This window comes from Pieris brassicae, chromosome 2, assembly GCF_905147105.1.
Source record: "Pieris brassicae chromosome 2, ilPieBrab1.1, whole genome shotgun sequence".
Taxonomy (NCBI): Eukaryota; Metazoa; Arthropoda; class Insecta; order Lepidoptera; family Pieridae; genus Pieris; species Pieris brassicae.
The window spans coordinates 18,343,331-18,369,019 of record NC_059666.1 but is presented as its reverse complement, the minus strand read 5'-3'; the positions used below and the strand labels follow the sequence as shown (position 1 = coordinate 18,369,019).

General features: G+C 31.9%; 4 protein-coding genes across 7 annotated transcripts; 2 read left to right on the top strand and 2 right to left on the bottom strand.

Moving 5' to 3' along the window:
• Nucleotides 1–2,190: 2,190 nt before the first annotated feature.
• On the bottom strand, nucleotides 2,191–3,515 carry LOC123720110. The gene is made up of 3 exons (XM_045676605.1): nucleotides 3,260–3,515; nucleotides 3,063–3,166; nucleotides 2,191–2,975 (listed from the first exon to the last, which is right to left on the bottom strand). The coding sequence occupies exons 1-3, from the start codon at nucleotides 3,327–3,329 to the stop codon at nucleotides 2,439–2,441; spliced, it is 711 nt and encodes a 236-aa protein (XP_045532561.1). The 5' UTR covers nucleotides 3,330–3,515; the 3' UTR covers nucleotides 2,191–2,438.
• Nucleotides 3,516–3,889: 374 nt separating this feature from the next.
• LOC123720460 (E3 ubiquitin-protein ligase TRIM9) lies at nucleotides 3,890–11,614 on the top strand. Of its 2 annotated transcripts, XM_045677069.1 has the most exons (10): nucleotides 3,890–4,753; nucleotides 4,868–4,963; nucleotides 5,231–5,464; nucleotides 6,273–6,420; nucleotides 6,500–6,526; nucleotides 7,447–7,589; nucleotides 7,863–8,001; nucleotides 8,207–8,434; nucleotides 8,872–9,044; nucleotides 9,235–11,614. In XM_045677069.1, exons 1-10 carry the CDS (start codon nucleotides 4,070–4,072, stop codon nucleotides 9,367–9,369), a joined length of 2,007 nt encoding a protein of 668 aa, XP_045533025.1. In that variant the 5' UTR covers nucleotides 3,890–4,069; the 3' UTR covers nucleotides 9,370–11,614. The 2 variants fall into 2 exon arrangements, with proteins under 2 accessions (XP_045533025.1, XP_045533026.1); XM_045677070.1 differs by lacking the exon at nucleotides 6,500–6,526.
• Nucleotides 11,615–13,613: 1,999 nt separating this feature from the next.
• Nucleotides 13,614–17,681, bottom strand: LOC123720018 (ATP-dependent RNA helicase me31b). 2 transcript variants are annotated; one of them, XM_045676427.1, is made up of 8 exons: nucleotides 17,586–17,681; nucleotides 16,964–17,177; nucleotides 16,801–16,882; nucleotides 16,045–16,251; nucleotides 15,704–15,875; nucleotides 15,034–15,184; nucleotides 14,631–14,832; nucleotides 13,614–14,557 (listed from the first exon to the last, which is right to left on the bottom strand). In XM_045676427.1, the coding sequence occupies exons 2-8, from the start codon at nucleotides 17,026–17,028 to the stop codon at nucleotides 14,102–14,104; spliced, it is 1,335 nt and encodes a 444-aa protein (XP_045532383.1). In that variant the 5' UTR covers nucleotides 17,029–17,177; nucleotides 17,586–17,681; the 3' UTR covers nucleotides 13,614–14,101. The 2 variants fall into 2 exon arrangements, with proteins under 2 accessions (XP_045532383.1, XP_045532384.1); XM_045676428.1 differs by having other exon boundaries at nucleotides 14,637–14,832.
• Nucleotides 17,682–18,898: 1,217 nt separating this feature from the next.
• On the top strand, nucleotides 18,899–24,681 carry LOC123720062 (WW domain-binding protein 4). 2 transcript variants are annotated; one of them, XM_045676513.1, is made up of 7 exons: nucleotides 18,899–18,939; nucleotides 19,348–19,420; nucleotides 19,497–19,688; nucleotides 19,834–19,972; nucleotides 20,779–20,869; nucleotides 22,633–22,800; nucleotides 24,486–24,681. In XM_045676513.1, the coding sequence occupies exons 1-7, from the start codon at nucleotides 18,920–18,922 to the stop codon at nucleotides 24,673–24,675; spliced, it is 873 nt and encodes a 290-aa protein (XP_045532469.1). In that variant the 5' UTR covers nucleotides 18,899–18,919; the 3' UTR covers nucleotides 24,676–24,681. The 2 variants fall into 2 exon arrangements, with proteins under 2 accessions (XP_045532469.1, XP_045532470.1); XM_045676514.1 differs by lacking the exon at nucleotides 18,899–18,939 and adding an exon at nucleotides 18,963–19,116.
• The last annotated feature ends 1,008 nt before the right edge of the window (nucleotides 24,682–25,689 follow it).

Sequence of the window (25,689 nt, the reverse complement as noted above, 5' to 3'; positions counted from 1 at the left end):
TTATTAGGTCATCTAAATAAAATATTTATTTTAGAATTTTATGAATGGCGTGACTGGGATTTCCCGATGGAAACACAACATAATCACGGCATTACCCTAAAATGTAGAAAAAACTATAAATGTAATAGAATAAAATCACAAAGCCAAGGTAAGCCATCATTATGCAAATCTATAACAAACTGTAAAACCTCTGGTTTAACCAATATCATAGACAATTAGGTATAGAAAAAAGAATGTCATTTCTTGTCTAAATAAAACTTATCTGTAAAACTTTAAATCCAGAAGAAACTCATCAAGTAATTCCTTTTAAACGTCTACCTCCTAATCTCTGCAGAAGTCTCTACAGTTAATGTAGATAAATTTGCAGGCATGTTTTATATCTTCGTTTATGAAATTAAAAGTTGAAAGCTTAATCAATATTATCAAATTCTTACCCGTTTGAAGGTCTTTGGTAAATATTAATGCTTGATTCCAGTTGCGCCAAACAGCATGTTCAACTATGTACGTAAGAGTCGAGGAAATTTCGGAAGGACATCTTTGCTCTAAGCTAAACGTGAGATTAACAAAGGCCATACACAGGAGCACTTTCAGATTCAACATAGCCTCCTATTTAAAATTTAATATTTTTAAATCTATTCTATCAGGTGTGAGAAGCCCAGTGACAGTGCCTAGCTCTACAATTACTTAAAAATGAAACTTACTGTCTGTCAATAGGAACAGTAGAATATTGTGTCGCTTCGAGGACAACATTTTCTACTGGGTTAATCAATCAAAGTGTCATAAATCAAGTTTTACTATTGAATAGAATGTACATTTGCATTAATTGAATCTTCATTTCACTGAAATGTATTTATGGTTTATGATTGATTACTCCTAATCATTAAATATGTAATGTTTGGGGTGGGTGACTTGATTTAAATAGCCTTTTAATATTATATTAAAAGTTTATTATTGAGTGCTGTGTGTACCAAACACACAGCACAGTATGTGTTGACAATTACATACATCAATATTAATTAATAACAAAAGACATTCGTGGTCGTTTACTGCTAGTATTACGACCGTGAGTTAGGAATGCATTGACTTTCTTACAATCGCGGGGGAGGTCATTTATAATACTTGATAATTACTTTGTGTAAACAAATAATACTCAAGGACTTGGACTTTAAACATCTATCAAACTACACAACAACCATCCTTAATGAGTTATCTGCAAATGGACATGTTATATGTATTATATTTCTTTATTTTAACATTCTAAGAACATTACAAATACTTGGTTTCGTCTTACGTTCTCTCAACTAGTCTTTTAATAAATAATAATAAATACAAAAAAATATCCTTTTGTGTAAGTTTTTAAATAACTTATATATTTCAAGATTATGATAATCCATCAACGTGTCGTTAACTGCCTGGTGCCTTTACCTCTTTTGTTTTCGTTTTATTAAAGTCCCGGAGAAACATCAATAAGGTCGTGATAGAAGTATTCAGGTATTATTATTTATTATAACCACATTTTTTGTACAAGACTCCTTACCTACCAATAGAAAAATATTTATTTATTCATACTTCGTTCATTTCGTTCATCATATAAAAAAGCAGGTTACACAAGTCATTAACTACGGGCGGCCTTTTCGCTAACAAGCTGTCATAGTATAGGAATACACATATAAGCTTCGAACATAATTCTTCATTCCAGTTAAGTTGAAGAAAGAGATTTTGAAGCTGCAGTTCTGTGTAGTAACCACAGTAAGATTTGAGTAAGGCGATTATAATTATGTGCATTGTAGGCTACTCACTTGTTATATACCTAAGTATACAGGTGTTTATTTTAGTATACCATTAGTATACAAAGTACTATAGTACTTGCCCAATAATCCAACAAAAGAACTTTACAATCTTTGTTAAATGTAGGATTAAGGTTCATATTTTGTTAAGGTATATATTTTAATTATGTCAAATGGATGCAGGATACCCTAGGAGTTTAGTTAGTTCATAGGATGCTTCACGAAAATAGTTTCAAAATAAATTAGATCATTAAGAAATTGAAAACAACATAATTAAAAACAGTTTTAATTTATTTCTAAAAGCACACAATCACTTGTGGTATAGTTACATATAATTAATAAATATATATAGCTATTATGACTAGTAAAATTCTTGAAAAATCTTTTTCAAGTATTCATATTTTTAAACTATCTGACAATTTATATTTTGTATGGGATTCAACATTGAATTTGAGACATTAGGTAACTATGGATATAAAAAATAAAGAAAATGTTATAGTGCTGAATGGTTACATTAAAAAAAATGAGATATATAGAATTATATGCAAGGCCTTTTTTAACTAGTGAAACTATTACATAACAATTACTGTTTATAAAATGTTATTATTTGTATGCATATTAAACAAAAAACTATGCTACATATTAAAAAAATTATGCATATGTATTACAATCTTCAATAATAATACACTCCTTTGCTCTCTGATTTTCAGAATCATTTTTATTATTTGTAACTATTTTTGCTTCTTTTGTGGTTTTTGAATTGTCATCCTTGCCAGACTTTCTCTTTAAACCAAGTCCTTTATTTGTATTAATATCACTATGATCACTACTTGATACCTTCCTCTTTTTTGACTTGGTTATAACGAAATCTACATCAGAGGAATCATCATCAAACCCTGCATAGACTGGAACAGATCGGCCACTTCGTGTTGACCTTTGTGGTTGTATTCTGGTAGTTTCTTCAAGAATTTGTAGTGGAGGGGGCCATGCTGCAAGATTTACTGACTGTCTAGCTTGTCTATATTTATTTAAGGACATAATTTTAAAATATACAACCAGAAGCCGGGCTCGTTCAGCTGCAGATGTTGAATTTGGAAAAAGACTCCAAGGTAAACGCCTATCTCTGACATTTAAATAACGCCTTCTCATTTTTACTTTTGGTGATGCATTGCAAACAATATCTTCCTTCTGTAATCACAAGGATAGAAGAAAAGTTTAATATAATAAATTTAATTTTAGGCAACTGAAACTCGAGTTTATAGATTTATATTTTACCTTCTGCCGGTCTTCATCTTGAGCAGCAGATTTAGAAAATTTTAAAACTTTAAGTAAATCGGTCATCTCTTCTTTACTCAAGTTATCTTCATTTAAACCATATTCTAAAACATGAAGTATAAATACCTTGCATGAAATTTGTGATTAACGAGAGTTAATAAGTATAGTATAAACACTTTACTATAAATTATAGTTACCGGTCAATTGTGTTCGCAAACTCTTGATATCAGTATCGGAACTTTCTTCGGAAGACAGAACATACTCCATTTTTTTTGTTATTAAAACTTTTCCAATTCTTCTTGCGCTGGAACATAGGCCATAAGTAAATCGATCTTTACGACTACAATTGTGCAATTATTTTCATATAAATTCATATGTATTAATACATATTTAAAAAGAACGGAACTTATATTTTGCAGATAGTTTGTTTGTAAATTATTTAATCTTTTCCACAGATAAGCACTACTAGTTCTTTCATATTTGACATGTAAGATACAGACTATGCTATGCGACTTTTTTACCGCTGTCTCATTTCTTTTTTCTTTTTGAAAATTTTATGACTTCTCTTTTTTTAAATCTTACCCATAGTCTGTGCGGAAAGGAAACCAGCGTAGTGGTTGTACTTGACTTGAAATAGCATTTAGGTAAATATTTTTGTTCAGCGAATTTGTAGAATTTGCTTTGAAAACTATATGCAATACAAGACGCTAAATAATAAAAAAATCTATGCCGATTGTCATCACAAATTGTTAAATGTCAGTCAATGAAATCAAATGTCAATAAGATATGTTTTGATTTTTCACATGTATTAGCTATTTATTAAAATAATCTCTGTTGTGTATTTTCCATTCTAACCGAAATAGGTCAAGTTGAATCAAACCTTTTGTAGCTTATTTCATTATTATCATCGATAAATATAAATTAAAACATTATATAATGCTATTTAAAGGTAACGTAATGTAGACAAACAAAATTGACTTTTCCATAATACTTTCGTAAACTACAAAATGGAAGAAGAATTGAGATGTTACGTGTGTAAAGAGTTCTACAGAGAGCCTGTTTTGTTACCTTGCGGCCATGCACTATGTCGGCTTTGTGCAGTTAATTTACAAACTCATGTTCCTGAGGCAGATAATGCATCGGCGTCAGCATCTGACTATCAAGAAGCAGACAAAGCCTCAGTCTCTAGCGAAACTGATAGTGGTGTAGTTTGTGGTTCTAGGCCCAACAGCTATGCTGGGACACCAGCTGCACCGATTTACCCATCCACAGCATTTAGCCTATCATGCCCCATATGTAACAAGCAAGTTTACATGGATGATAATGGTGCTGAAGGTTTGCCACCATTCCGTGTTATGCGAACTATTGTTGAAAGATTTGGTGGGGTTAACATTGCACCACCTGCTGAAGAAGCATGTCAGATGTGTGAAGGAGAAAAACGGGCTGCTGTAGTGCGATGTGAGCAATGTTCTGTGAGGTACTGTGCTAATTGTAGAGATGCTTGGCATCCTATTCGAGGACCACTCGCCCAACATGAGTTACGAGCATTGGGAACAACTTGTGGAGATCATGGAGCTTCTCCTGTACTATATTGTAATACATGTCTTATACCAATTTGCCAACGGTGCCTTGCTGAAAAACATTCTCAACATGAAACACAGCCTCTATCGAATGCAGCTAGAGCTCACAAGGTAATTACTCTAAATTTATATATAATGTAATTCCCCAAAACTGTAAGTATGTCCATAGATTGTCTAATAAATTTTTGCGTTTCACATTAATTAAAAGTATATAATTTTTTACAGACTGATCTTTCCCAATCTTTGACACAATTGTCTGAAGAAGCCAAGGCTGTTACAGAGTATATTCAGTTAGTTAAGGGATCTGGGGACAAAGTTAATGTAAGTTTTATTAAATAAAAATTTACCATAGAGAATATTTTTTAACACATTTCTGAAGGAAGTAATGATTTACTGATAATTCTGGAATTAATTATTTTTCCAGTATAATGAACAATATATAGATTAGCTCTGGATCTAATAAATCATAGTTTTCATGATATGTATATTTTTAGTCATAAAGATAAATCTGTCATACTGAACAGCAGAATGACCAATCGGAAATTATTTCACTTATTAAAAGTAATCTAAATTTTTAATAACTACTAGGAATCCTGTGACGAATTAGAAAGGCAAATTGATCAAGCATGTGCAGAAATAACTCGTGCTGTTGAAAGACGGCGAGATGAATTAGTACGGGCAGCAAGAAATACAAGATCACAGGCGGCCACAAACATGCGTACCCTGACAGCTCATGCTGCACAAAAACTGAGAGAAGCAACTGCTCTGTTACACTTCTCAATTGAAGCACTTAAGGAAACTGATCATGCTGCCTTTCTTCAGGTATAGTTTTTCTTATAATTTATTTTTATTTACCCTTCAGACAGACAAATGTTTAAGTTGTTGGAAACTGTTAATTATAAACATACTGTATACTTAATACATTCCGTATGCATAAAGTATTAACTTTTGTGAGGCAATATTTCAAATGAAAATTGCCAGACATCATAATACTAGATAAGATTAGAATAATATTATTGTTTTTGTAATCTTATCTATGACAATGGTTGAATGGTTGATAAAAGTGCTCTGCTTATGCCCATTAAGACAAAATTTATTTGTTTTGTTTAATTTCATAGGTCAATAAATTTCGAATGTTGTTTTGTAGCTCCTTAGTAAAATGAAAAGACTAAAATAAAGAATATTAATTTGATTTTCATTGATAAAAAACACTTGCTGCTTACCTCTTGTTGTAATTGATTAAATCAATTACATATATATTATCATCAAAATAACTAAAACTGTTATTTACGATTTACGCAATATGAGCAATACCAATCATCACTTTTATAAATTTATTTTCCAAACAACCAGATACTATACCTAATTTACCAACAAATATTTTTTTTTTAGTACTTATGTTACCTACACACCTATATACCTACCTACCTACCTACCTTACCTAACTTACCTACCAATAAGCTCATGAAAGTGTCTTACTTTTTTATGAATTTTCAAAATTATACCACAAGTCACACAAAATAGTGCCGATGCGATTGCTACTTAAAAATTAATTAAATTAAGATGACTTCATATTATAACATATTTATAACGTAATTACTATTTTAATGTAACAAAAATATTATTTCAGGTTGGTAACATCTTAGCCGCACGTGCACAGGATACAGCGAGTGGCCTCCGTGAGTCTCTCGAGACACCTCCCTCACCTCCTGCCCTTACACTCGACATTGAGCCTGTATTACGTACAGTCAAGACTATGAACTTTATCGAATGTATACGTGAGTTTATTTTGTTTATTTGTTTTGCTGTATATATATGAAGTAATATATTAATGTTTACCTCTCATTGGATATGCAGCACCGGAAAAGGAAATGAAGTCTTCAGGTATTTTAAGATACATATATATACTACTTTTTACTGTCTTTTATTTTGCAAGATTTATAAATCAATAAGAAAGTACATTATTCAATTTCTAATCCTTCATAACCGGTATGAACGCGAATTTATGACACTATACATAACTCGACATTTTAATTATTCTCCGGCAAGAGTCTTCTGACCAAACCGCTAAAGGTTAAATGTTAAAGTTAAAAGTATTTAAATGTATTGCTCGCGTAAACAAAAGACAGTAATACACATAAGGCGTGTTGAACTCTTAGAACCATCCTTTGCTTATAAGTTAAAGTGTTAAGTGATAGCCATATCTTAATATATATAAATCTTCTGTCACGATGTTTGTCCGCGATGGACTCCTAAACTACTTAACCGACTTTAAATTAAATTGGCACACCGTGAGCAGTCTGGTCCAACTTAAGAGATAGGATAGCTTAGATCTTTAATTATAGTCGCAATTTTATTTTATTGCAAATTATTTGTCTATAATTAATTGACAGTCACAATTATCTGTTAACTCCAAAAGATTTTAACAGATGTCGATACTTTTCGACTGGATTGAGTAAGTAATCAATAGATGGCACTGCTATGGTAAACCGACAAACGTGTCATATAAACTACAATTCAATATCATGATAACCACGTGTTATTGAGGCTAAAGTATAAATTAAATTTATTTTATAGTACACGAATTACCGTGAAATTCAATTATTTCTACTTTTTTACATTTTTGGTGTTAGCATAGCCAACCACGTGTTACTTAGACCGAAGTGTAAATCAAATTCAAATTATAGTGACGATGATACAGTGAAATTATTCTTTCGTGTCACGGTATTAAGGCTAACTAAAACCACATTAAGGAGAAAAAAGTTCGCGGGGGCAGCTAGTAGTAATATAAGTATTTTGTTTAGCGCCAGGCCCCCCTGAAATGACCGTTGAAGCGTGCGCGGCGCGCGGTTGCTCTTGCACGTTAGCGTGGCGCCCGCCCGTCGCACCGCACGCCGTACGCGGATATATATTGGAACTGGACGATGGCTTGGGAGGACTCTTTCGAGTTAGTATATAATAAAACCTAAAATACCTTATTTGTTTCTAACATTTTGGATATTCGTTACTTTTATAATAAACAAATTAAACGTTTGATTTAAATATTCAATTTTATTGATATATAATTTAAAAATAATAATAATGTAATTTCTTTCAATTATCGTAAATATCACTTATCGTCATTGAAGTCTTGACGAGATATAATTTATATATAAATACGACGATATAATGTTGGTCGTATATCAAAATGAAAGTTACAGGATATGATTGAAAATTACAGGAAGTGTACTGTGGCCGTGAAACAGTGTGTACAATAGATGGTCTCCATTATGCGTCATTATATAGTGCCAGAGTAAAAGCATTTAACGGGGCTGGTGAAGGGCCGTATAGCGAAGTTATCGGACTACAAACGTCACCAGGTAAGTTCTTCTAAGAATAATCCACTTTTCGCTGTTTAAATATATGCTTTAAATTTAGATTTCTTAATTTTCAATATAAATGTTATTTGCCTATAATCTAACTTGATGTTTCCAGTCATTATCAGCATCCATTTGACGAGAGTTATACAATGAAACATTACGCTTTATGTTTATGTTTAATTTTAAAAAAAAAACAATTGTTTAGTGGCGTGGTTCTCATGGGACGCTCGGTGCGCCAGTGGTGAAGGGGTGTCTGTCTGCGCCGAAGGCCTCAGCGCAAGGGCAGCTGGCTGGCAGCCCCGAGTCGTGTTGGCCGATCAGCCGTTAGCTCGCGGCGTGCATTACTGGCGCCTGCGCATTGACCACTACGATGGGGACGCTGACCCCGCCTTCGGGATCGCGAGAGCTGATGTTGCTAAAGATAAAATGCTGGGTATGAAAAAAGTTGAAATTGATAAGAAATTAAATTTATAATTGGTTATTTGTGAGGACCGACGTATGTCGGAGTCCAAAGTTGTTTGAATTGCGTTTCAGCTCACACCTTACCCACTTAACCAGAATCGTAAACGTTTATATATTATAAATACCACGTTGTCACTAACTCCAAGTTTTGTAGAGAAAATACAACATTTGGTTTGTAATTCTTGTGAATTTTTATTCAAGGATCTAGATCTCATATTATGTTATACATACAACTATATTATACGTTCAAACTAAATTCTAATTCAAGACATACAAACTTCGTTCAAAATTTCTATGACAACTGTCTTCGACTTTTTATTTGCGAGTCCACAGGAAAAGTCTTAACATTACTACTAAACAAAAGACAGTTCGAGGGCGGCCTTCATATTATATCTAATGCACATTCAGGAAGCGACGCTCTGGGCTGGGCTATGTACATTGACGGTTCTCGGTCTTGGTTCGTGCACGGCGGGGCTCACGGCGGCCGAGCGCCTGGGGGCATCACCCCTGGATCCACTGTGGGCATTTTACTAGACCTCACGAGGGGCACCTTACGATTCACTGTCGATGACCAGCCACAGGTAATATTCACACTGTATTGCTTTTTTAAAGTTTTTTTACCATATTTGGACTTAATAATGTTAAATTTAAAACGTTATGACATCGTTACTTAAAGGAAAGTTGTAACGCCGAGGAGTTTCCATGTTTGTTTTTTTTAATCTAACCTCTTAAACGCGTTTCAATTCAGTAAAATTGATGTAACATTTACAGGGTGACATAGCATTTACAGGCCTTCGTGGTGCGTTTTACCCAGCTGTGTCACTAAATCGTGGCGTAGCTGTCACATTACAACCAGGTCTGCCACCACCGCCTGATCTACTTATCTCCACTCTTGCCATAGAATAGATTAATACATAATTTAATTTAGCTGTACAAATGACTGAGAATATGTAGGATTATTAAAAAATAAAGCAAAATATTGGTATAAACAACCACTAAGTAATCGCCGTTTGTGCTTAGATAGTTTTGGTTGTTGTTTTTATATTGCGAAGTATGCTTCCTTATGTCGAGTACGTTTTACATATGGGAATCGTAAGTATGATAAGTATTACCATATGTAAAACGCTATACCTGAATCTTAACCTAAGCGGGAACTAACGCTCTCAGCTGTCAAAACTCTATGACACATGGGTGTCTCTGAATTTTAGTCTTAAAGTTGTGAGTGAAATCGTTGGTAAATACTAATCGAAAATCGATTGTCAGTTGTTACAATTTCCTATATCGTTGACCAAGTGGTTAAAATAGCTCCAGAGACTTTATAAACAATCATACTAAAGCTTTGGTTTATGTGCGACTACCTAATTGCTTTACTTTATAATAAATCTACCCAAATTTTGAATTGGTTAAGATATGACAATTTGAAGTTATAGTTCTAAAAAAAATTCAACGAATAACTGCTTGGATATAAATGTGTTTAACTACGCATATTTATTAACAGCCATTGAATATCTTAAATGTAATGAATATTTTTTTCACATTTTAAATATTGCCAAATAACTGGAACTTTCCTGAAATCCCTTGATGCAGAAGGAGGAAGTTAACAAGTCGAGGTGTGATTTTTTTAACTTCGGCTCATGAAAAGTATAAATCTTTAAACAAATAATATCAGTACTTAATATTTACTAAGAACTTTGTATTTTATTATATTGTTATCATAGAGACTTCCGTCTATAGTTAAATATATCATGTAGTCTTAGAAAACATATCGTAATAGGTAACTCTATAAAAATAAATTTTTTTCGCCATAGAGCAATTCCAGACAATAAGCTAATCGAATTTATTGTATCCATCTTAATGTCTGATGAAAATATTTTTAATTTATTATTTTATTATTCTGCTAATAAGAATTTTACAGGGACCTGATATGAAACAAAATATTCCGAAACCCACCTGCGATGATAAAAACTTTTGTATACAAAACTAATAATGGCCTTTATATGAAGTATAAGTAACAAAAAAAACTGTTTTGACTATCACTAAACAGTTTCTGTGTTATGCTTGGGTGGTTTGTGTGTTTTTTCTACTGCCATTTATTTTAAATTTTAGTATAATTATTATTATTTATTAATATATAAGACGTTTATATAATAAACTATATTTCTAAAAAGACTAATAAATATTGTTCATTTAAAATCAGGGAGTTCAAAATTCTAGTCATCTGTGAAATTTTTCTTAAGAACAAGAACTTGGTTTATTATTGTCCTTTAAATCATTCATTTTTGATAAGCCTACGTTCGGTTATAATTAATATATGAAGGTGTTCGTAATTACAAAGTAGCGAAGCAAAACACAAAAATCGCTATATTTTCCTTAAAAATATACCCGGCCTTGTTTATGTAATAGTAGAGATTTTTTTAAACAATTAAATATAATAATTAAGTATCGTGTACCCAATTTTTGAATAAATATTGAGCGTTTATCTTTACTTTTACTGTGTTACAAATGACTGAGAAAATGCTATGTAACAATGAGTGCTAATAAGGTGCAAGAAAGTCTGCCATTTTCGCCGGTAAATACCGTAGAAATCTAATTTTTCTATAGCACCAAAATTTATTTACAATTGATGAAAACTGACACTATTTCAACGACTCGGTAGGCATACGTTTTCACTTCGATGCTTTAATAAATCTGTTTTCAGTCCTGTACCAAGTTAGAATATTATAAATACACTTAACATTTAATCATAAGTTTTATTATGCAATGATTTACTATTTTTGTTTACATCAATGTGAAATACCCATATGTAAAAGTAATGTACTTAACGAAAATAAAGGCTATCTTTGTTACTTAGAACAGGCACATTTTAAAATGTATTAAAAATACGAAAGACTTATATTTATACTATTTTGATTTAAAAGATGATTTTTTATTTAGAATCTTATTTTAGTAAAGTTTGTCAATCATAATAAGAATGCCTAATTATTGTATAAATTGCTATGTATAATTGTATTACTATATAACAGAAAATTCTGCAGTCGTGGTTGAAATCTATAATTTCACATCAAAAGGCATATTTATATTGGCGCATATAAGGACTAATTGTAGAAACTAAATCTAGCATTTTTTAAATTAATAAATAATATTCATTTTGGTTTTTTATTTCATTTCAGAAAACACTGCATAATTTAACTGATAATTCAAATCGTTTTTGTTTTCGAGAAGTTTCGGAGAAAAATTGACTATGGCTTTATTGAATTGAAGTTTACCCAAGCAAAGATAATTCAATTAAATATCCTACAAAGATTGACCAGATAATCAAAAACATGGATATCATTTAAGATTACTTACAACTACTGAAATAACATTATAATGAGGGCAATATTTTTAACGAATCAAACATAAAAAATATAAAATAACTTAAAAGCAGTAAGTACCAATTGCAATTACATAATTATTTGGGTTTCCTCGCCTTTAAATAATTTTATAAATACAAAATACGTTATACCATTAGTCAAGTTGCCGCGCTAGCATTTAGCCCGCGCCACTAGTCAGATTGGCAATCCTTACACGGAGACGTAGTAAGGATTTTTAAAACGATATCTCCTAGCGTTTTTTTATATTTTGAATTATTAGGTATTATTGATTGTTTACGGCTTGAGATAACGTCAAAATCTGTGATTACCATGAACGTTTAGCTTTTTCATAGCAATGGGATTTGCCTTTTTACTTCGTCTTTGCTAAAAACTCCAAAGCTGATGTTTTTATGCTATCTAAGATTTCAATATAAAATTTACAAAATCTCATTTATGTTAAATTAGTTTTAGCAATATGTTTGAATGCTTTTAGTAAATTAAATGATATGGATTTCTCTGCGTAGCAGCGACATCATATCCCGCTATAGCCAGAATTATTTTAGTCCAGTAAAACACTGCTTCAGAAATTGACAAAAAAATAATACACAGTTTTTAATGTGAAGAGTTTATTTTTTGGCCCACTCTCAATAACAATATATTTTCTTTAAACTAGTAAATGAACATAAATAATGAGAACAATATAATAATCACAAGTATTTCGTCACTAGGTACCTTACAGGCTCATCGAATTAAGACAATTTTTCACGAAAATAAATACTATACAATTTGATGTTTACATTGCTAGGAATATCCAATTTAAGCGAATTAATACGATGAAACACTGAGGCACATCTCCGATTAAGTCGAATTTGTTGTAAATTTTTATCAGAGCATGATTTAACTGTAACCTATAGAAAAATATCTTTGATATGCTAAGTCCGTCAGTGCCTGGTTCACAAATGAGTGTAAATAACACAATTTAATTTTGTATCTTACTTTGTACCTCATTTAAAGTATCACCAAATCTAGATCCTACATGTTTAAGTTAATCAGACCTGTCGGAAGACGAAATATCGAAATTACATCCCAATAGCTCACCAGGCTTACTTTCACACACTGAAATGTATCACAGATTAAGATTGTAATTTTGACAATGTTTTAAATACTTCAAAAAAACAAGATTTTTACATTTAACTACTTATAGATTTGAAATATTTTGTCTATGTAGTTAACAATGAATTGATAGACAAAATATTGAAATAATCCCAACAATACTGACGAGGCAGTCTCTATTTTGGTATAAATAAATGACATTTAATAAGAGTTGAAAAAACAATATGCTGACCAAATAGCACAACTCTTCACGTGAAATCCACCAATTTTTAGAACCCCAGAGAGCATTTTCACAAGATGAACACAAATGCTCCCATCTTATATCCCTCAGACAGAGCAATGAGCAAATTGCAAGCCGTCACAAAATGTAACCATTCCTCTGCCTTGTTATAGTCACAGATTTTAATTCTTCATAAGCTGAATTAGAAGCCCAATGATAACCTTGAAATTCAAGTAACAAAGGGCATTTTTTTATTTTAATATTGTGACTTTACCGCTTCCATAATTAATGACATAAAGGAAGCACACAAGTGAAACCAGGTTATATCTATAAATGTAGTCAAATTTTCACAAAATCTCAATTTGTTAGAGTTACATTTACTCTATAAGGTAGATGTTTAACCTGGCTTAGTAATAACAACGGCTTGACATACAATGCATTGTTTCAAGCGGAGGAAACAACACTTTAAACACTGACAGCAATGATCTGTTTAATTTTTTTTACCTTTGCATATTTGAGCTAGTCTTATAACCTACCCATACACAGAAATTTTGAAGTGGTATTAATTTGAATTTTATTACAACATGAAATGAAACTGGTGCTAGCTCAAATCATAACAATATGGATAGGACTTAAATTTAAAGCTGAGAGTCTACCACAATTTATTTTAAATCCACATACAAATCTAGATAGACTCACACAATAGGTGTTCTGATAAATATTTTTACTTTTTAACAATCATAGGAAACCACGCACAGAATCCAATATGGACAAAGAGCGTCCGGGGTTCCTTTCACGAGACCCGATGTTTGTTTATATACACTTTAAAAAAGTAACCTTCTCATAGGTCAGTGTCTTATATCACGATAAACTATATACACTCACATTTTGTTATAATAAATTCATTACACTTTTTACAAATTGTTTTTGTAGTTAGCGAGAGGCGGCGGCGTTACTTGTCCGCGCCGTCATCTTCTTCGGAGACGCGCGCGACATACAGGGCGGGGTCGATTACCTTCGGGATCGGCTTGATCTCCGTGCCAAGTTCCCGCTCGATACGGTGGAGAGCAAACCTATCCTCATACGTGATGAGATTGATGGCGATACCGAGATGGCCGAAGCGGCCCGACCGCCCGATGCGGTGCAGATACGTCTCGGCCATGCGCGGGAAGTCGAAGTTGATGACGACGTTCACGGCTTGTACGTCGATACCGCGAGTGAACAGATCTGAGCATACGAGATTGCGGCACAAACCCGCGCGGAAGTCGTGGAACACACGGTTCCTGTGCGCTTGCGCCATCCGCGCATGGATATAGTAACAGCAGTAGCCCAACTCTGTTATCTTCTTGGCCAGCAACTCCACGCGCTGAGTCGAATTGCAAAATATTATTGATTGGTTAATTTGTAACTGTAACAAAGAAATTAACTTTAAAATCATGAAAGCTCACACATATTATACAAAGATATATCAATTGACTGACTTGTACCTTTGAAAAGAGTGTATTTAAACAGTGCACTTTTTGTCTTTCTTGTACAAATGCATAATATTGTGTGACTCCTTTCAGTGTTAGTTCCTCCATCAGGTTAATCTCATATGGTTCCCGGAGATGTTTTTCCATGAACTGTTTTACACTTAATGGGAAAGTGGCTGAGAATAGCAAGATTTGGCGTTCTTTTGGTAATCTAAAATTAAATTTAAATATCTTTACACTGTAAGGTTTAAAATATAGATAGAATAAGCTATTAAGCAAAAACTAATTAAATTTCTGCTATTCAAAAACGAAATTCACACCTTTGTTTAGTAATTCCAATGTAAATATATAGTATTAGTCCTATAATTATGCGAGTAATATCACTATTTAACAGTAAAAAAAACCGACATACCTTGAGATAACCAAGTCGAGCATGCCTTTGAAGTCTTGAGAGAGAAGTTTGTCAGCTTCATCAAGTACCAACATTCTACACTGGTCCATTTTAGCCACTTGCTTGTCCATGAGATCAATAATACGGCCAGGTGTGGCAATTATCACTTGAACTGAAATAATGATTTTTATTTAGCAATAATCAAATATTTCAAAAATTGGATAAAGACTGATTTCTAAGTGTATTTTTCAATTTGTAGACTCAAATTTGATTGACAATTCAACTTAACTTTTGTAGTTAATATTTTTTAGATAGACAAATGAATTCCATAAGAATTGAGTAAACTGTAAACAATAGATAAGAAGCCCCAAACCCAAACATTCCTTTTGGATTTTATCGCTATTATTTAGGGGAATTGCAAGATGTCATTATAATTTACTACTACTACACCTTATTTGAGTTACGAGTATAAGTATGTATTATGAATACTTTGTAGGGAAATAACATTTTGTTTGAGTTACAAAGTCTAAATTATTATTTATTGATTTTATATTTATTAGGCATATTTAGACGTTTAGAGGAAGGGAATGGTATTTTTTTTCAACATACTGAGGAATTCGCCAGCATCAGCATCATAAGTTTATAGTTGATAAAATAACGATAGATATGAATGAATATGAAAATAACGAACCATTTTGGTATATACGCATGATGTCATCTCTGAGGTTTGTGCCTCCCGTTGTGACCATAACACGTATATCAGTGTGTTTTGCCAACTCAATGCAGATTTGTGAAGTTTGTAATGCTAGTTCTCTTGTTGGTACCACAATTAAAGCTTGGATACAATCTTTTTTAGGATCCACCTTAAAAAAAAGAAAAGGTCAGTACTGCTTAACAAAGAAAACAAGTATAACATGATAAAGTAATATCAGCATTGGTGTTATCACTTATAGAAAGTGAAGGGGAATCCAAACAATATCATCATAAGATTATTTTTCTCAAATACCTACACATAACACACACAATATGTACCTGTTCAATTACTGGAATACAATATGCACCCGTTTTTCCAGTTCCATTCTTGGCCCTGGCAAGTACATCTTTACCACTGAGAGCAATGGGTATTGAAGCCTCTTGAATAGGTGATGGCTTTTCCCATCCTTTTTCAAAAATACCCATAAGGATTTCTCTCTTTAGGCAAAATTCTTCAAACTCATTTCCTCTTGTGTCTGTTACATCCTAAAATTTAAATACTAATGAGTAAAAGAACTAAGACAACACAATTATTTTGAATGCATAAATCATAAACACACATAATTATGTTTTTGTTACACATTAAATTTTATAATAAAAATTGATATTAATTCATGAAGGATGTATCTACATCCTTAAATACTTATTGCATAAAAGATAAAAATTATATTTTCAATATTTTTTAGATAAATCAGGTCTTATTAAAAATATTAATTTACATCTCAAATTATCATAATAAATATTTATACTATTATAATGTTTATTATTATTAATATTAATTGTTAATGTTAGTACTAATTATTTATTGTATACATAATCAGAAAGAGAAAAAAAAATTTCAACAGTGGTGGACAAAGTCAATTACCTGTTAAAATTATTTTTTCTTTCTATTATGTATACAATAAATAAATAATTAAATGAGTAGTACTTAAATTAACAATGTTATCCTATCTACCTCTGCAAATGTTACAAATTAATTACAAATTTAGTTAAGATATAAAGTATAAATTACTATAAGTAAATGCCAATACTCACACTGGTTTTCATTCTTCTGTCTTTAGGTGGCAGTTTTAATTTTGATTTCCATCCCATGTCATCAACAGTTTTATCAACATCTCTATAATTTAATAAAAGTCTTTAAGAGTGAAAAATGAGTATGAAGAACAATGCAGGTAGTTACACTACCAAGAAAACTTACCCTTTCTGATTATTTATACTGTTTCCGACGTGATTAATTGCACTAATTCTGTTTTCGGTCATCATTAATACACTTTTCTTAGTAGGATGACTAAAATTAGAAACTTATCTCAAATCTAGTTCAGTCCACAACAAAACAAATTTCACGATAAGTCACTTTTACGACACATATATTTAGTAAGTAAATCACGCAAGCAAGTGGATTCTCTGGATATCTGCAACAGTAGAAAACCAAGATAATAAGTTATTCGCAGCACATAAATAGCAATAAAGAAAAAATAGACGCGTCAACAACAGTAAGATCTACCAATATACAATTTATTTATCAACGCAGTTTCTACATTATAATTGTTTGTAATAACATAGATAGAAGGGAAACCAATAAATGAGAAATATTTACTATGATTATTACCGAATATAAACAGTTGATTATTAAGATACAGAAAGATTAAATTGACCTTTGAGAGAACGATTTTAAATTTTAATATGGCCGCCTCAAAAACAAACTACCATGGATAGTGTTAGTAAAATCCCTAATTTTAATAATTTAAACGTGAGACAATCACGAATAAGTAGAAAATACTTAATTTAGTGCATAACACTTAATATTCATCTAATATTACCTTGATAAAACTTTATAAAAGACGACGACACTTGATTCTCGACGACGACATCACAAAGTAACCAATTGAAACGGCAGACCGGTGTGTTGCAATATGTAAAACCGTAATTTGGACTTTAACTATTTTAATTTGGTGTCTACGATTTACCAACATTATTATTGATTCTGGCAACAAATCAACACCTGTCAAAATATTTAATTTTTTTGGGAGAAATTACAGCTTATTTAAAGTTTTAAAAAATTAAATTCGATTTTGTCAAATATTAACTGTAGCTGTTTGCATTTTACTTTCTAAATATAATCTGGATATTATCTTTTATTTCATCATGTAATTCATTATACACCATTACCCAGAAATAAAGTTATATTATAAGTAGTTAATAAAAAAAAGTATAATCAATCGTCCTTATAGTAAAAAAATAAATATCTGTGAGTGTTGTTTTTAAAGGCTGAACACTACGAATTCTGGAAGCTCGTTTGTAATATAACGTTTTGTTTATACCGTCTGACTGTAATACGAGATTTATTAATATTAACTCTTTGAGTTAATTAGGTATTATACTGTAAATATTTTAGTACGCAAAAATGGCAAGAAACAAAAAGTAAGCTGTAGATTATCTTATTATTTAATACGAACGAAAATTGCTCTGTATACATTTAAATTTAAAAATTGCAGGAAATTTAAGTGACTAACCATTTACTTTAACGGCGATAAAACAAAGAGATGCTTTCGTATGTTCTAACACAGCAGCTGAGATAGACGCCATTGAAGGTGTCAGGGTATAGTTTTAAATAATTATATGAAATATTTATGTAATACTACTGTTTAATTTCATATACTTTTTTTGGGAATGGAACGTCCATGTTGGCGTTAAGGGCCTTTACAGCTCTGCCCGGGCTGTTTTGGCGAGCGTTGCGTCGTCTGAATCAGCGTTTTTTCCACGACAAGCGCAAGGGTGTCCCTCAGCTTGGGCCGTCGCAGGGTGGTCAATCCCTTGAAGGGCAGGACGGAAGCTCACTGGAGAGAGCGAAATACGTAGTAAAGGTCCTTGTCTTCCCCGGTGAAGGCGATTTTTACCCTAATCTGTTTAATTGGCTATTATAATTATTCGCCGTGCGGGCGGCTTTTAATTTATTGTTAGCTTCGGTGTTTGGATCATTCGCCTCTGATAGTATGAGTCGGACCTCCTTTAAGCTTTTTTTTTAGTTAGAAAGGGGTCATTTCAAATACAATAAATTTAGTACTATTTTTAAAAATACATCGAGGTGCCATTTAGCACCCATTCGTCACAGAGCAGTTAGTAAATAGTAATACGTTTGGCAATTGAGCATTGCATGGTCTGTGGTCTCTTTCAGTAAGTTTTAATGCAGAAAAACATTACTTTATAATTATTACATTTAAAGAAATAGAAAATGACTAATTAATATTAGTTAATTCAGAGTGATAATCAATAATTTTTATTTTAATATTTAAGATTAGCCGTAGCATTTTTTTTATATTTATTCAATATTTGCTATCTGAAACTAATCATGTAAGGTTGATTTATTTAGTATTTTGGTAGTTCCTGATAATTAACTTGTCTTACAAATTATAATCGCTTAATGCATTATTTTACGGGCTTATATTTTTGTATCTTATTAGGAACTCTGTACATACAGACAGTTAACTAATGTACAACATAATATATACTATTCTATATATACTACCTACTATTTTTAATCAAATTCTATATAGCTTGTTTAATTTGGCTTGTTATTTCCAGGACAGAATATTGGCAGTCTCAGGCTCGAAAATATTGCGAGTTTTGCAAATGTTGGTTTGCAGATAACAAAGTTGTATGTATTTATATTCAGATGAATACGTAACTGTACGTGGTTTTACATATTACTTAAATTTAGTCCTTTTTTTCAGTCTATATCTTTTCATGAAAATGGCAAAAAACATAAAGAAAGTGTCAAAAAGCATATATCCCAGCTTAGTAAACGTAGTGCAAAGGAATTTAAAGCTAAAGAAAAGCTTGATAATGAGTTACAAAAAATGGAAAAGGCTGCAATGAGTGCCTATATGAAAGATGTCCAAAATAATGCCGATTTAACTTCAAAGGTAATATTGTACACGGTAGAGTATATTTTTTCAATTAATATACTAATTTCCCCATTAAAATGATGATTATCTGCTCAACCATTTTTATATTAGTTTTAAATATAATAGTCAATGTAAGTTATGTAACATTGTAATTTTTTGTCAGAATATTAATGAAATGCTAGAGCAAGATGGTAATAGTAGTGATATTATTGCACCGAGTGTAATTACCAAGAAAGAACCACTCTGGCAAGAAGTAAAGACTGATGATGCCAAGCCATATTTTTGGAATACAGAAACAAATGGTAGGCTGCTTGTTCTTTGCTATTTGATTTATTTGGTGAAAGTTATAAATAGAATTGGTTTGATTTTTGTATATACAGAGGAGGTAACACTTCTTATGAATAAAGATAGTACTTTAACATTAAAGTACTTCATCAAAGTACAGATCTTTATTCATATGTATGTATGTTTGTATGTACAAATGTTCGTAAAAAAATATACACATACAATAATTTATCATCATGCTTAAATATGCATAAAATAAAACATATCTTACTATTAATTACAAAATGAGTCTGTAGTGTTTATTTTCTGTAACTGGCCACTTGAACGCCTAAGTAGAAAAAAAGCACCCAGTGCGCATAATTTTTTAGGAATTGGAGAATAGCACTTCTTTCTTGGCTTCTATTATTTTGGTTGCAATTCGAAATTTAATCTGAAAAATACAAGTTGTGTAATATTGAAAGTAGACATGTGTATTGCGATTTTTATTATTTATCTAATAAATGATGAATCATTGAACATATTGTTATCCTATTTATTGTTTAATTTGAAAATAAAATGATTATGGTGAGGTATCTTACATAATGTCAAGGGCCATTGGTAGTGTTTCTAATTATACGACCACCACTGTATATACTTAAAATACACACTGAAACTGATTTAATACACAAAAACACTAGAAACAAAATATTATTTTCCATAGAAAACAAATAATTCTGAAAAATTTTAACAATTTAGCACCAGATTTGCATATAAAAGTAATAAGTTTATGTAATAGTGTATAAGACATAATTTATATATTGTTATCATTTTTGTTGGTTTGCAGAAACAACATGGGATGAACCAGATAATTATCTCTCTATAGCTCAGCAAGAAGAAAAGAAACTGAGAAATGACAAAAAACAGAAAAAAATATTGTAAGTACTTACTGAAGTCAAATATTGTATTTATGACAATGTTCATAGATTAATGATTGGAGCTACACTTTCGACACTTGATTGTTTGACGGTCCATCATTACTTAACACTGTTCCCACATTACTTCACACTGTACAAGGTATCCACGAGCCCTTCTTCCATTTTAAAACAGACAATTTTTACACACAGCAACCTAAAGTTTTACGCCGCCTTTTTCTCTCGGTTAACACCCTCTGTCTTCTTTGCCGATAAGTAGGGATGTCTACCGATACAAATTTAATGACGTGGAATAGGTAATACCTGTATTTTATATTCCATACTAAACATAATTTATTTTTTTAACAAAAATTATTCTTTATAGTACAGGCTTGTCTTGTACTCTCTATGATAGCTTTTCTGTATACATTCCTTTCTATTTGTTTAGATTTATTATTCAAACAACGACAATAATAATTGTTCCACAGGGCCAGTATGGAAACATAAATATAGTCTGAACTATTAACAAGTTTAATTTAGATGCATTAATGTTCAAATACCAACTAACTATTCTGTTACCCGGCTTTTCATTGCCGTGTTTATCCTTTGTCATGTAACCTATCCAGTGTTTAAAATAGTAGGTCTCATACAGTTTATTGAACCTAAAAAAAGGCTAGCAATTCTTCTATGTTCTTGGGTTTTGGTGTTTAATGATAGATTCAATCTTTCTCTCAGCAACAGGGTGAATTCAGATATCAACCCAAAAAAAACTCCACCTTTGTTTTAGCAAATATAAATTTTATCTTGATTAACACATACTTCTGAATTTGACTCAACTCAATTTCAAGCCATTCTACAGGACATGTTTTACAACCAAATGCCAGTCTATGTACAGAATGTAAACCTTTGCAAGTACCTTCCTGTGCTATCTGTAACCTAATGTACATATAACGTCTCCCATAAAAACTAAAAACTTCACTAGCTAAGGGCATGTACTATCTCTATAGATTAGGTTACTGTCAGACTCAGAAGCTGATTTACTGTGCTATAAATGCAAATGGATGGATGGAGATAGATTTGGTTTCAATTTAATATCGACAGAGTCACAAGAAACTACTACTTATATAAATACAGTTGATGAATATCAACAGTATTAATATTTAAAGTGATATCAAACATAAGACAAGTAACGACCAAATTAATTTGTTCCTGAAACCTTACCTATAAATATAATTAAATTACACTTATGTCCTTGTACTGCACTTATGTCTGTCTCATCCCTTGCACTAATGAATTATTGAATGGACCTAATCAATTCGGCAACACTTAATGTATTAATAGAATTTAAATTGTTTTTAAATATTGAAAATGGGCTCCAGAATCCACTAGTTACTATAACATCCAAATTATTAATACTTATACCATACCATTATTTTTTTCGTTGTATAAATGTTCTGAATATGAACATTTTTACAAAAATGACACTTAAGAATAGACATTCCCCTCCATTACGCTGCCTACAACAATAATAAAACCTTAAATTATTCGTAGGATAAAGGGCATGCCTTTTAATTACCGAGCACCATCTCTTGATGTTAGGGCATACATTCAAACGCCTCTTATATCTATTCCAGGTCTTTCGGAAGAAAACATGCAAAAAAATGTTAATATTTTATGCAAATCTCAACATTTTATTTATTATTTCACATTGTTTTGTTTATTTTTATTCTACCTGTAAAACAATAAATTGAAACTACAATTAATTAAGTGCTTTAAATTTATTTTAGAAAAGAAAAGCAAAAAGAAGCTATGATAGAGGTTAAAGCACATTTAGTGAGAGAAAGTATGAAAGAATTAGCTGTAAAGCCCGAGAAAGCTACTCCAACAATATTTTCTTACGGGCCTGAACCACGAAGCAGCAAGCCGTATGGAAAATGGGAAACTGTTGTTCAAGAGTAAGTATACATACCTAGGTAACACTGAACATTTTTATAAAATGAAAAATGGCTTACCGTAGAAAGTTGCCAATACTTTTATTCTTCTTCGAAGTAATGTCCGTTCCTCTACTCATCGTCGCATTCGATGGAACCACTGAGAAAGGCAGTGGGCCCATTCTTCCTTAGCATTCCTCTTCTATGTCATTTTGACCGCATCTTCAGGGCTCGTCGCGAATACCTCGAATATTATCTTTAGTTCTTGGGAATAAATAAAAGACGCAGGGCGCCAGGTCAGGACTGTATGGCGGATGAGTTATTATCTCGACACCTGCCATAGTCATATATTCCACAGTCCGTTTTGCGGAGTGCGCTGAAGCATTGTCGTGGTGCAGGAGGATCCTGCTTCGAGGGCGCTGCTGCGGCTGTTTTTCCAAGACAACAGGCAAACAGCGATTGACATACCAGTCTGCAGTCACTGTCCTTCTATCTTCTAGCACAACTGTCGCGAAATGACCTTTCCAACCAAAGAATGAGGCAATCATCTTTTTTCCTTGAATTGAAATGAATAAGTCATTTCTTAGCCGATCCTTGAAAGGAAACACGCACTGAGCTGATTGTTTTTTGGTTTCGGGTTCGTTGCAATATATCCAGCTTTCTTCAGCTGTGACGATGTCAAATAAAGCATTTGAGTCACCGCCGTTGAACTTATCTGACATTTGGCGACATCAGTCCATGCGAAGGTGTTTCTGGTCGTCGGTTAAAATATGGGGAATTCATCTAGGTACTAAGCTTCCTGACGCCTAAATGTTCGTGTAATATTTTTTAATTGTAATTACTAACTTCACTCATACCAATACCCTAGGTATTGGCATGAGTGAAGTTGCCGGTATCTGATGATAGGTCACTCTCTTATCTTCCTCTATCATGCGTCGTAACCAATTGTAAATAGTGTCACGAGATGGGGCTTCATTAAGAAATGCTAATCATAGCCTATCATAGCTTTGTTGTTGAGTAAGCCCACAACGAAAGTCATTATAAATCATTGACCGAAAATCTTCTCGCGTTACGTTCATTTTCACGTGTAACAAGTGAGTTTTAGATTAGCCGCCAATTCACAAAAACAAATGACAAATGAATACAATATACTACATTATGTTACCAAAGAGTTCTAAAATTTATAAAAGTTTTTATTAGCAATGTTTTTAACTGGCCAGTTCTAAACATTTTCAGTGTTACCCACGTATACACGTATACAATAAACTAATTTATCTTATCTTGAGTGCCTTTATTTTGTAAAGTAATGCAGAAATTCACCTTTTGTCAGAGTTAGTGCTATTAAGTCTGCCCGACTCAAGTCGAGAGTGAAAACGAGTTTCCATGGTACACTAGTTTTTTAAAATTAATACCATTAAAACAGACTAAGTATAAAAATAAATTAAAATAAGTACATAATCTATGAATTGATATAGCAAAAGATTTCATCAGTATGATCCGTTTGTAGTTTATTACTGTCCAGCGATTCAATTTACATAATATTTATCAAGTTTGGCAAAATATATTCTAAAGGGGGGATGGTCTGCTAGCTTATATTATGTTTAAGCAATATTTGAATAGTTTATTAAATAGTTCTTATGCATACATAATGCATTGTAGATCTAATATTAAATTCTATTAAATGGCTTTAATTTGGTGTATTTTTTCAGGCCTGTGGAAAAAATTGATTTGCAGTTGCCAAAGAAAGAAGTTCATCTACCACCAGTAGTCGTTGAACCGGAAGTTGTAAAGTTTAAGGAAAAGCGAGTGGACTCACTTGGTGATGGACCTGTAGAATTCAAGAAAAGAAAAATTAATAATGCTAAAAGAAATATACGACAAAAATTGAATGACGAATAAAATAGATTTACTCTTTTTGTGTTTTTAATACTTGACAGCATGACGTCACATGTTTAAGATTTTTTGCGTCCAGATAGTCGTCTTTGACGTGTAATAATTGTTTGAGCCCGCCAACAGTCACGACATTTTAAAAAGTATAATAAGTACGGTTACTATATATAATCTACATCTTTTTTTATTTTGAATAATAGTTTTATTTCTGGTTTATGTATGTTATGACATCGTAACCATAGTAAGAACGACGGTACATGTTTTATTTTAAAGCCGTATTAGTCCTTAAATACTGTATTTTGTTGGTTTCCTCCAGGAATGTATACGCGCCATTGCAGAATAGACAAGATAGATAGATAGACAAGGTATTACACCTTTAGACATTCGTCTATTCCGTACAGGCGCGTTCAAATTACTAGACCAGATATCCTCCGTGAATCACTGATACTTTCATAGTATTTTCACGCATCATTGATATTCACCAAACAAACAAGGTACGGCGGCATGTCGTCGGTGATGTCATAGTAATTACTAGTCCGACTTTAAATTCATAATATTATATGATTTAAAATAAATTTTATTAGTAGATAGATTCCATTTCAACAATAGCATCGTAGGGATAAGTTCATTTCATATCAGTTGAAGTGGTCACTCACTTTGCAATCGAAATCCTTTACCAATTTTGAATGACGAATAAACTATCGCAATTAAGACTTCATAAGTAAGTAAATTTTTGCAGATCAACGCGATTGGCAACCTACCTAATAAAAGGTCTATTATGATTAATAGCAAAACCTGTCTTTAACGTCTTTATTTTCCCATTACATATATTTATTTTGAAATCAAACAAATCAGTTAAATTATTCCACCGTGAAATTTATTTAACTAATTTAATTACATAATTGACTTATACTAAGAGACTCATGGAGACCAAATAAATGCATTTCATACATAACCGAAAAATTTGGTGTTATGTAAATTAATTCATTCTAGTATCAGAAACAATGTTATCGCTACTAAATT

Excerpts from the sequence above, each read along its gene's own strand:
- LOC123720110 (XM_045676605.1), bottom strand. The coding sequence starts at position 3,329 with ATGGAGTATGTTCTGTCTTCCGAAGAAAGTTCCGATACTGATATCAAG. Across the intron at positions 3,167-3,259 it reads TTTGCGAACACAATTGACCG|AATATGGTTTAAATGAAGAT; the intron begins GTAACTATAATT and ends TTCATGTTTTAG. Across the intron at positions 2,976-3,062 it reads AAGATGAAGACCGGCAGAAG|AAGGAAGATATTGTTTGCAA; the intron begins GTAAAATATAAA and ends TTGTGATTACAG.
- LOC123720460 (XM_045677069.1), top strand. The coding sequence starts at position 4,070 with ATGGAAGAAGAATTGAGATGTTACGTGTGTAAAGAGTTCTACAGAGAG. Across the intron at positions 4,754-4,867 it reads ATGCAGCTAGAGCTCACAAG|ACTGATCTTTCCCAATCTTT; the intron begins GTAATTACTCTA and ends AATTTTTTACAG. Across the intron at positions 7,590-7,862 it reads GCTTGGGAGGACTCTTTCGA|GAAGTGTACTGTGGCCGTGA; the intron begins GTTAGTATATAA and ends TGAAAATTACAG.
- LOC123720018 (XM_045676427.1), bottom strand. The coding sequence starts at position 17,028 with ATGATGACCGAAAACAGAATTAGTGCAATTAATCACGTCGGAAACAGT. Across the intron at positions 16,252-16,800 it reads ACAGAAGAATGAAAACCAGT|GATGTAACAGACACAAGAGG; the intron begins GTGAGTATTGGC and ends TTTAAATTTTAG. Across the intron at positions 14,558-14,630 it reads CACTCTTTTCAAAGGTACAA|TTACAAATTAACCAATCAAT; the intron begins GTCAGTCAATTG and ends TCTTTGTTACAG.
- LOC123720062 (XM_045676513.1), top strand. The coding sequence starts at position 18,920 with ATGGTCTGTGGTCTCTTTCA. Across the intron at positions 18,940-19,347 it reads ATGGTCTGTGGTCTCTTTCA|GACAGAATATTGGCAGTCTC; the intron begins GTAAGTTTTAAT and ends TGTTATTTCCAG. Across the intron at positions 19,973-20,778 it reads TTGGAATACAGAAACAAATG|AAACAACATGGGATGAACCA; the intron begins GTAGGCTGCTTG and ends GTTGGTTTGCAG.